The sequence below is a fragment of the Amblyomma maculatum genome, chromosome 4 (assembly GCF_055883805.1).
Source record: "Amblyomma maculatum isolate TAMU_Amacu chromosome 4, ASM5588380v1, whole genome shotgun sequence".
Taxonomy (NCBI): Eukaryota; Metazoa; Arthropoda; class Arachnida; order Ixodida; family Ixodidae; genus Amblyomma; species Amblyomma maculatum.
In genome coordinates, this window is record NC_139347.1 from 10,206,383 (window position 1) to 10,217,008 (window position 10,626).

The following is a 10,626-nucleotide window of genomic DNA, read 5'->3' on the forward strand; positions in this document are numbered from 1 at the left end:
GAAAAGTCTAGAAGAAAAATTGGAGAAGTGCATTAATGTTATAGAAGGTTACGTGGAAATATTTTTCAAATGCCTGACAGTTTTCTTGAAGTGTGAGTTACAAGAAAACTTCTAGTCACCCCTCGTAGTGCGGCTGATGAAGCAGACACAGCATTAGAGGAAAAATTTTAATCTATAACATTCAGCAGGCATAGGCAAATATGAAGTGATCTATGTATTCTAATGTCTTATGCATCACTACAAGAAAAAAAAAAAGAAGAAATTTAAGTTTCTACAGACCTTTATTTGCATGGTCACTCACATAGAGCCAAACAAGTCTGTTGAGTCATGAGCCAAACTATAAATGGATTAGCCACAGTTGCTTATGCGCCATAAAACTCCATATAACTAACTAACTATAAATGGATTCTTATGACCCACTGCTTTCCTATAGCACGCTATACTCTAGTAACGCTATAGTTTATCCCCATGCTGTAGATGTCATGATGCATGGCACAAGTTAAAATCAGCATCCCACAAACAAAAAGTGTTTAAAATGCAAATTTTAGCCATCAAGCACATTTTGTAAGCATGCATCAAGTTCAAGCTATAATCTGACTCTAGATATTTTTATATAACTAGAGTTACTCCCATTCACCAGCAGATTTGTTTTTAATTTAAACACATCATTTGGCACCGTACGAAACTGAGCTTATACATGACCACCAAATGATTGGACTCAAGGCTTTACTTCAACAGGTATGATTCCTGGGAAACAGTGCTATTCTCTCGCTCACTACAGTTGAATTTTACATACACTACAACTGAAAGAGGATTGTGTTTAATCTATTTGAGCTACCAGCAAATTACTTCTGGATTACAAGTAACCCCTGCTCAAGAGTGCTCTTTTGGTATTTACAGGATCCATTTTTCTTTGTTAAATGCTCATATAAAGAGAGAGAGAGAGAGAGATAAGAAACGGGCAAGAAAACTGTTTTCAGATACCACTGAAGCTTACTTCGATCTTTTCTACTTTGACCTCCCTGGGCACTTTCCTCTTGCCAAAGACTTCCACACTGAATTTGAAGGACTGGTCTGCACCACCGTATGCGTCCTGAAACGCAATAAGTACAAGGTTATATCGAGGGTGTTTAAAGTGCTATTCTTCCAATGTGACAAAATCACGGTACCAACCCAAAACGTGGCAGGAAATTCCTTGACTTTATCACATACATCATCGATTTCTCCAGCGTGGGCCCAAAGCTCAGTTATAGACCTGCGCGATTAAAACGGCATTGTTCATTGGATAGAGACATGTTGACCATGGATATGGTGCACGAAGAAAAAAAAAGTGCCAGCGCTATTATCGGCCCCAAAATGCTTCTGAATAGAGCTTGTACTTGAACAATAGTGTAAGCACTGGACAACTTTATTCATTAACTCGGTTTTGTTTCAGTTTACCACAGAATAAATTACATACCGTATGAGCACGCTCCGCGACGCCAGCTTCCTCGCGTCGTCTTCCGACGGCAGCTCAACAATTGCGTATGGCTGAAAAATGGAAATCCACTGCAGTGCTACGTACACAATAGAAACGGCACAGTAGACAAGATGGTACCTCTCCTTTCGGTTGTTCCAAGAACTTGACAGTGACGCCGAATATGGATGCAATCGCATGAAACTCCTAAAACACGAGCAGCAGCAACGTTTGCGGTCAGACAGAGAGTGGCAGTATTTTGACTGAAACTTACGGGCATTCTGAAAGGCACATGTTCGTGAGCGAACCATATAAGATATTTTGTTCCCTTTCCGATCATTTCGGCCGACGTATACGTCCGCGTGTACGAGTGTAAACAAACCTCGCGAGTTGACCGCTTGACTATGACTTGAGCTTGGCTCAGCCTGGTGCGGCTCTTTCACGTTTTGCGCGTCGCAGTTAAACTGGGGGTAACTAGAGACCAAATTGCCAACCTCCGCTGGATCATGGAAAAAGCAAGAGAGTTCCAGAAACCCATCTACTTCAGCTTTAGTGATTATGCGAAAGCTTTTGACTGCGTAGATCACAGCAGATTGTGGCAAGCTCTCCAAGAGATGGGTGTTCCAATTCACCTCATCTGTCTCCTCAGGAACCTGTATGAAGGATAGAGGCCACAGTCAGAACTGGGCATGGTCTTACCGATTGGTTTCCGATTGAGAAAGTAGTGAGGCAAGGCTGCATACTGTCGCCCTGCCTATTTAACCTATATGCAGAGTGCATCATGAGGAAGGCCGGTCTGGACGAGTCTTCATATGGAGTGAAGATTGCTGGAAAACGTATCAACAACCTTAGATATGCGGATGATACCACTTTAATGGCAGAAAGTGAAGTGGAACTCAAGAGACTTCTGATGCGCGTACAAGAAGAGAGTGAGAAGTTTGGGCTTAAACTGAACATCAAAAAGACAAAGATCATGGTGTCTTGCCCTATCAAGTCCTGGAGCATCAATGGACAAGAAGTGGAAGCTGTGACAGATTTTCTCTTCATGGTCTCCAAGATTACCTCGGAAGGAGACTGCAGCCATGAAATTAGGAGACGCCTGCTTCTGGGAAAGAGAGCAATGGTTAGCCTTGACCGCCTAGTAAAGAGCAGAGACATTAGTCTGCCAACCAAGATCCGTATAACTCGTGCTATGGTCTTTCCAGTTGTGATGTATGGATGCGAGAGTTGGACTGTGAAAAAGGCTGACCGCCGAAGAATTAACGCGTTTGAATTGTGGTGCTGGCGAAGACTCTTGAGAGTTCCTTGGACTGCCAGAAGAAATCAGTCGATATTGTCGACCATAAACCCTGACTGCTCATTGGAGGGTCAAATTCTAAAGTTAAAACTCAGTTACTTTGGTCATCTGATGAGAAGAGAGGAGTCGCTGGAGAAAGATTTGATGTTGGGAAAGGTTGACGGTCGCCGGAGAAGGGCAGCGAACGCGATGGTTAGATGGCATCCTCGAGGCACTGCAGATGAAGTTATGTGATGTTAGGAAGATAGTGAGAGACCGGAAAGCGTGGCGTGAAATGGTCCGTAGGGTCACGAAGAGTCGGACACGACTGAACGACTGAACTGAACTACAATAACACCATGGAACTATGCGAGGCTAAAGAGGCGATCGCCACCAAATCCACGGGATGGAAAATCCTGGGTAAATTAGGACTACAAGATAGAATCCCGGTAAGAAATGCACAAGTAAAACGGTAAAACCGTAAAACTGCCAACTGAAGTAAGGAACGCACTCACTATTAAACGATTAAACCGCTACCAAAAAGACATGCACCCTGTTTTTCATGAAGGCAGGAGAAAAGCAAGAGCAAAGGCCCTTGAGGCCTTGAGGCTCAGAATACACTGTTTATGTAGACGCGGCGCAATACGGGAATACTAAGGAGGCAACTCTTTTGCTATCGTGGGCGTGAACGACTCGAGTAGAGTCCCTAGAAGTATTTGCTAGTCTGCCGTCCGAGCGGGGTTCCCTATGGAATTGGTTGGCCGCTTCCCGGATAAAAGCGCAGGGGGCGCTGTACGCATTCGGAGCGTGGTCGCGTTTTGTAAGTACGTGGTGCTGTGGCGGTTGTGCCGTACTGCGGATCTGCGCCGCGCTGATCCGTTGGTGCCGTGGCAAGGCTCGTGCACCATGTGCACTTTTTTTCGCTCGCGAGCCGGAATGCGCGCAAATTAGCTAGCAAGTGTGCCTTTTTTATGGATATGTGATCGCGTCATGTCCAGAAAACGGGGTAAGCGTGATAGCACGTGTTTCTTGCCCGGGTGCAAGACCGGGTAGCGCTCGTGCAAGGTGAAATGTTCTCTCTTAGGACACCGAAAGACGCAGGGAAGAGGCAAGAGTGGGAGCGCAACATATCAAGCGCGGCGGAAAAGGCAACAACATTGTTTATTGCCTCAGCTCGGGCATAAAGGAATATGTAAAACAAAAATTAAAAGGCGTAATAAATGAAAGAAAATAGGCTGGCTAAGTTCTAATAAATTTCAAGCGATGATAAGGCCCTTGCGTGCAAGCAATGTACGAAGATGGGTTGCTCGGTGAAAGGCCCACTGCCGTCAGGTGCCGATATTGTCGGCTTCAGTGGCGGGCAAACCCACAAGTGGTGAATATGAATTTTGTGAGTTGCAGACAGGAAATCCTGGACGTTGATATAAATATCGGTATATATAAATATCGGATGATCCGGATCGGGGTTGCCCTCACATTACTGTAACACGAATAAGCTACTGTCGACGTTTGTGAGCGACACTTCAAACCCTGCTTTATTGAGCGAAGTTTTAAGACAGGTAAAGGTAATTGAGATTCCACGGGATGTTACGCAACTCACGAAGGATGCCATCTCAACGCTGTTTCCTGACACTCCAAAATACTTGTTGAAACCCCTGCCTCTCAAGAGAAAGGAGCGCAACTTGTACGAGCAAAAACAGTCAGCAGGGAGACCTGCAGAGAAAGAAAAAAAGTGCACTGATCCTGAAGCATCAGTGGAGCCAGTTGAAGAATACAGCGGTGGTGGATCGTGTGACGTGAGCCTGCTCCAGGAATGCAGAAAGCTGCATGCCACCGCCACTGGGGACAAATGTCGATCTTTCTGATGTTGAGCAATGAACATTCGCATAGTGCCACTCAAGCGAGGACGAATCTCCGGAGGCAATTGCCATCGGCGAGTTCTGTTCCATCGCAGTAGTGAAGCTGCGCCATGAATGCTGCTGTGTGCATTCGAGGAAACAAAGTCAAGGAGGTAGCTGTAAAGTCGACAGAAGAGGTAATTAATCTTATTCAGGACATTGCGAAACTCAGCTTATGTCCCGGCAGCGGATTGAAGCCTATTACCAAGACCTTTCCCACCTACTATGGGCGTTGCATAATTTGCGACGAACTGTACCATTATTTCTGATGCAACATGCATATAGCCTGCAAATACTTGCGAAAGTTAACTCAGAACACCCTGTCAAGAAGAAGAAAAAATTAAGAAACAGACTTCTATGTGTCGAGCAGTTTGTCGTACGAAGGACAAGGTGGCAAAGCTGGCAAAAACTCTCGGTGAAATGAAAATGAACACCTTCAAGGACAGAGTTTGAAAGAAGTGTTAGTACCCTTCCTCTCAACTAACAGCTGGCTGTTAAAATATGTTTTAGAGGTTGCAAAACGGAAGTCAATAAAAGTGATGGCATATTCTGATGAGTGCACTACTATAGGCTTCCTAAGTACCAAAGAATGCCTATCAGCAGTTTGCCTGAAGCGCGGTGCGATTTGAAGGGCTCGGGTTCCCATCTTGCGTGCTTTAATTGTGCATGCATCCGAAAGTTTCTAGTTCTACATACGTGTTATAACTTAGCTAAACGTCCGAAGAAGTTAAGATGAAACTATAGCGTGAATGAAAACGCCGGCGACAGCGCTCTGTTGCTCGCACACATGGTCTTTGGAGCCTAGAATGTGCGTCTAGTATAGTTCTCCATGCAAGCGCAATTGTTTGCACAAAATCCTCAGAAGTCTTCATTATACGGCACGGCGGTAGCTTCAGCAGGATAATAGGGTATATAAAAAGCAGCTTCGTTTCTACATCGGCTCAGGGGCATGCGCGCAAAACTTCGCTCACGAAAAAAAAAAAAAAAAATGTCGCATCCGTGGTTATGCCAACAACTACAGGTACCAACAAGGTACCTGACAATGAGCATGCAGCGAATGCATTTCGAAGCGCACGGGCGCGCGCGTCGTCTGCTCCGTCAGCAGTGGCGCACTCCGGTTCACCGCAGCGCCACCGCGACGATCATTCAGCGGCAGCCCCCGCCGCGGCCGGCGGACGACAGGTGCAATACATCAGGTTCATACATCAGGTGCAACGCAGCGAAAGCTACGCAAGTAGTCCGCAAGAAGAAAACAGGAGGCGTATCACTACGCGCTCGTTCTTTAGGCGAATGGTTCCTGCCAAAACGGGCTCTATTCCGAGCATACACGTTTGCAATCACATGCTTCGCATGCTTAGACATCTTTACAGAGCGGATCTTATAGAAAAAATGCGCACCAAAGAACCATTTTATCAAAAAGAGATGCGCAGCGAAGGGCACAGCCAGCGCCATCTGGTGGCACAGTTGGCAAGGTTGCGGGGCAGCAAAACGCGGCACGAACAAAAACGACATAAAAAAACATACAAATTAGCCGAATCCGACCTTTTCTCCCTAAAAAAGGTGCTTTTTATGAAGTTGATGGGAAATGTAAAATGTATTAAGCTTGCAGACAAAGCAACTATTATTTTCTCTCGTCAAGAGCAGGCACTATTTTTTATCGCGGATGCGGAAAGCGCAAACATGAGCTGTAGCTTTGGTAGTGTTGCACTTGATGTATGAAACGGAGTATAGGGACCCTAACTCGAGTAAAACATTTATAGGGTCATTTGTTTAACCTACACCAGCTACACCAGTGTAGAAAGCCTACAATGATTTTTGCTGCACTGGTGTAGCTGGTGTAGGTTGAACAAATGGCCCTAATGGCAGGTTCAATAAAAAGTTAAAAACAAACAATTCAGGGACAGCGGAGGACATAGCTAGCATGGTCAGCACGAAAGCGGTTACCATAATTAGCGACTCCAAATCTGCTGTAAACAATTTTGCGAGGGGCATGATCTCCAAAGTGACTGAGCGAATTTTAAGATATAAAAAAGGCTGGAACCAAAAGGAGGTGGAATTAATATGGGTGCCGGCACGGCCGGCACACTCGGGGAACATATAGTAATAAACGAGGTTATGTCCGCCGAGCAGTGAGCCAGGTTGATTCCCCCAATTTCTCGAGAGATATGCACTTCTCTCATTTCATGACTACTAATAACTTTAAACTAGAAAGGCGGATATATCCTCCACCAGACAAGAAACTAGACAAAAGGCAGGAAGTAATCTGGCGTCGGCTCCAGACGCGTGCCTTCTTCAACCCATCTAAATTAGCGCACATGTACCCCAGCACAATACAATCCAAACTGTAAACACTGCGACGAATAGCAGGATACGATCATATTATTATGGAGCTGCAAAAAAGCGCCGCTACCAGCGGACCTATTACCAGTCCCTCTTTAGAGCGATGGGAGGCTGGCCAGCTCAGACCCGTTAACGCAAGTGGAATCAAAAGGTCGCCGAGAGCAACGGACTTGAGGCCATCTAAGCGTAGCGCCCACAAATCGCTCATTGCTGACAATAAATGTTTTCCAATCCAATATGTTCAAATGATTTTGTTGGATGGTAACATATTGGGTAACAACATTGTAACCAATATGTGTTCTAGGCTACAGTAGATGCTACGGTTCAAAGTTCAAAGTCCATGCTCAAGCTTCATTTCTTGATGGAAGGAAAGAAATGCAATGAACTGAAGGAAAGAAATGAAGGAAAAAGAATCGCACATAGCACCGATCATGCACCAACCCAACTGCCAACTGCCTAGGCAGAAGCACAGAGAAAGAAAGAAAATATATGGCAGAAGTGGTAGAAGTACTGGAGGCGGCTTTTCTTTCGGACTTGTGGAAAAGATGAACGCGAGAGGTAGAGGGTTGGTCTGGCTCTTGGTCCTAGTCCATGATGTGCGGCGACCTTTTCAGTCTGCGGAGCTGAGACCGCGATTGTTCGTGAGGTCTCATTGAGGTGGTTGGAATTCTTGGCAGAGGTATAAAATGTGGTCGAAGTTGGCTCTCGCTGCCTCACAAAGAGAGCATTCGGGTTTTTAATGGCCTGCGAGTCTGGAGCTTTCTCCACATAGTTTGTTGTTCCTTCGGAAGGGGGACGTGTGGGAGATGGACGAGTCTGTGCCCCATGTAGTGGAGCACTGTGGATCTGTGCAAGTGCAGATAAACCGAGAAAGGCGGCCAAAAACGTTTCACTGACGTTCTTGCCAGAACTGGAGCAGTACAATGTGCGCTGGCTTCGCGAGCCACGGAATCCGGCGGAGAGTACCGGGACCATAAAGGCCGAGCACACCTCCGACAGCGGCGCCCACGAACGGACGGAGGAAGTATCCATGATTACTTGTGCTTGCTCGCGCTAGACCCACGCTTTTCGCGCGTGCACCGTCTTTTTTTCTCAACTTATGCAACAAAGGCATGTTGTGTTTTTCTGTGGACACCGCAACCACGCTCATGTTCCTCCTTCCCTTACGGCGTGGTTGCGGTGTCCACAGAAAAACAAGTGAGACAGTTACCGCGCCTTTCCCTTCCTATAAATAAATCGAGATAGAAAGTTAAAAGAAGGAGTGAAGTCCAGTTGCACTTAGGTATTCGCAGAGGTTGGCGGCAACGTTAATCAACTTCTCGTAATCACAATCGCGGTTCCCACCGCAGGCCCACCTTCACACCGTTGTCTAACTGGAGCCGTTGCTGGGCAAGTCCACAACAGGTGACGCGCACATCACAGATCTCAGGTGCAGTGTCAAAGTGAGGGCACCTAGTCAGTCACTGGCAGATCTTTATCACGCCAACGATGACGTACAGATGAGGTCAGAGCCGCCCCTGCCCGAATCCGGCGCACTGGTGAAAAAACTGATTCATTTATAGGAAGGGAAAGGCATGGTACTGTCTCACTTGTTTTCCGTGGACACCTCAACCGCGCCGTTAGGGAAGGTGGGAGTGAAAGTGGAAAGAGGAGCCGTAGTGGAGGGCTACGGAGAATTTCGACCACCTGGGGATCTTTAAAACAGGGTAAAGCAAATCGGTTGAGAGATAGGTACTCCCTCACAGGTCAATTCACCGCAAGAAAAATTGATAGTGGGAGCTTTCCGTAAGCCAGCTTTATTTCCAATGCGAATGAAACAGGATTTTGTATGCGAGAGTTAGACACAAAGGAGGGAGGCGAAATGTCAAGAAATGTCAAGGCCTGCGCAATCTCCATGCATTTCTTGACCGCGCCTAGGAAGTTTTACTCCCCTGGTAATTAAAAACACATGCAAGAATAGGAAGCCGCGAAGGAACTCCGGCTACTGCTTGCGAGCCCAAAACAAAGTGGCGGCCGTCGGGAGTACCAGCAGTCACGTCTAGTTCGCGCTCTAGCCGTAGAAAGCGCCAGCTAGTAAGCGAGGAGAGGTTTAATTAAAATATAATAAATTGGTAGACATAATTAACACTGCTTAGATGAGATAATGGAAAAACATGAACACAGCCGCCATACCAGTGCGTATATTAAGCATCACCATGGTGGAATCTACTTACAAAGCTCGTTTGTCGGTGTAACACTTGCGTCTTGGTTCTTGGGTAACGTGCCGAGAAATGTGATCGAACCGTAGAGAACGTGGGGAAGACGCCTGCTCGTGCAGCTACATCTATCCTTTTCCACATGCACTCGCTCTCTTTGTACAGCTGCTAACGAACCTCGCCAACAACACTTTTGATCAATGGAGTTTCGGTTAAAAAGAAAAAAATTTTTGCGTTGCCATATTTGTCGAATTTCGTAGAAAAATTCGTGAAAACAGGATGAAAAACTTTGTCAGCCGCATAGGCTTATCATCTTTAGATTGTTTCTTGGCAGAGAACACATCAGTAACTCACGCTATCGCGGTGTTTCAGCTGTATTGTCCATGGCCTCTGAGTATATTTAATACCCTGCTTCTCCAAGACCACCTCAATGCACTGCACATAGTGGAATTCTTAGAGTGCTTCATCTAGCTAAACAGTTTTAAGCCTCAAATTATGCACAGAAATGAAATCTGCAGCGCCGATGAAGCAAAGCAAGCCACTTTTCCAGTCCTCCCAAAATTTCAAGATAAGACAATGCGGCTGGGCTTGCTGTCCACTGCTATCTTTCCTACTGACTGATGTCCTGTGGCCAGAAATACTACAATAGAGGAGGCTATACCTTTCCCCACTCCCCACCGATCTCCAGACTCCACTCGAGTGCATGTTTCATCAGTGGGGCTGGCGGTGGTGAGTCAACACATCCCTTACAGTGCAGTTGATTGGGCTTGACTCCCCGCTAGACTTAGCAGCATATATGCCACATTAACCCAGTAACCAGTTTACCTAAGCCCAATTCAACCCAGCCCTGTTGGGTTCATGTAAATTGCGCTTATTTTTTAATTTTTTATTTATTACATATTGCAGGCCTTGAGGCGCAAGCAGGTGTGAATTAAAAAATTGGCAGAGGCTTAGCATGGTTAAGCCCAGAGGGTTGAGAAAGCAATACTCCTTGGCTACGCTTAGGTTCGGCTTGTGGTTCACCTTGGTGGCGCTTTTGAGTTCCCCTTTGTGGTAAAGCAGGTGTCAGACGTGGGTTCTACTTCTCTTTTTCTTCTTCCTCAGCCCACATATAAAGCCCCGCTTTAACCAAGCCGTATGAATGTGGCTTAGTGGCCTATAGGGGTAACGTGAATGCCAGGGTCCTAGCAGGCTGATTCTGACATAACCCTCCCATGTGAAACGAGAGACCCAAGTTGGCAGCTCCTGCCAGCCCACACCCCAGTGTGACGTGGGGTGCGACGTCACAGCGTCACGTGGGCAAGATGTACATGGCTATCGCCGGGCTACACTGAAGGCTCGAAACCTAGAGTAGTATTGCTTTCGCAATAAAAAAATTACAGTGATCAGTAATATCAAAATGCGAAAAAAACAAAGCATAAATAGCAAGAAAGGAAAATGATAATAGCAGAGCATGAGATA

General features: G+C 46.1%; 1 protein-coding gene across 2 annotated transcripts in view; it reads right to left on the reverse strand.

The window, feature by feature from the left end:
• Positions 1–1,884, reverse strand: part of LOC146190274 (tRNA (guanine(10)-N(2))-methyltransferase TRMT11) — a 37,270-nt gene extending 35,386 nt beyond the window's left edge. The window contains exons 1-5 of one of the 2 annotated variants that reach the window (XM_084600724.1): positions 1,731–1,880; positions 1,598–1,663; positions 1,460–1,530; positions 1,174–1,255; positions 998–1,093 (exon numbers count right to left, since the gene is read on the reverse strand). In XM_084600724.1, coding sequence (XP_084456850.1) covers positions 998–1,093; positions 1,174–1,255; positions 1,460–1,530; positions 1,598–1,663; positions 1,731–1,796 — 381 coding nt within the window. In that variant the 5' untranslated portion in view covers positions 1,797–1,880. Of the gene's footprint in view, positions 1–997; positions 1,094–1,173; positions 1,256–1,459; positions 1,531–1,597; positions 1,664–1,730 lie in introns of both variants that reach the window. The other variant, XM_084600725.1, reaches the window with a different exon arrangement.
• Positions 1,885–10,626: the final 8,742 nt, after the last annotated feature.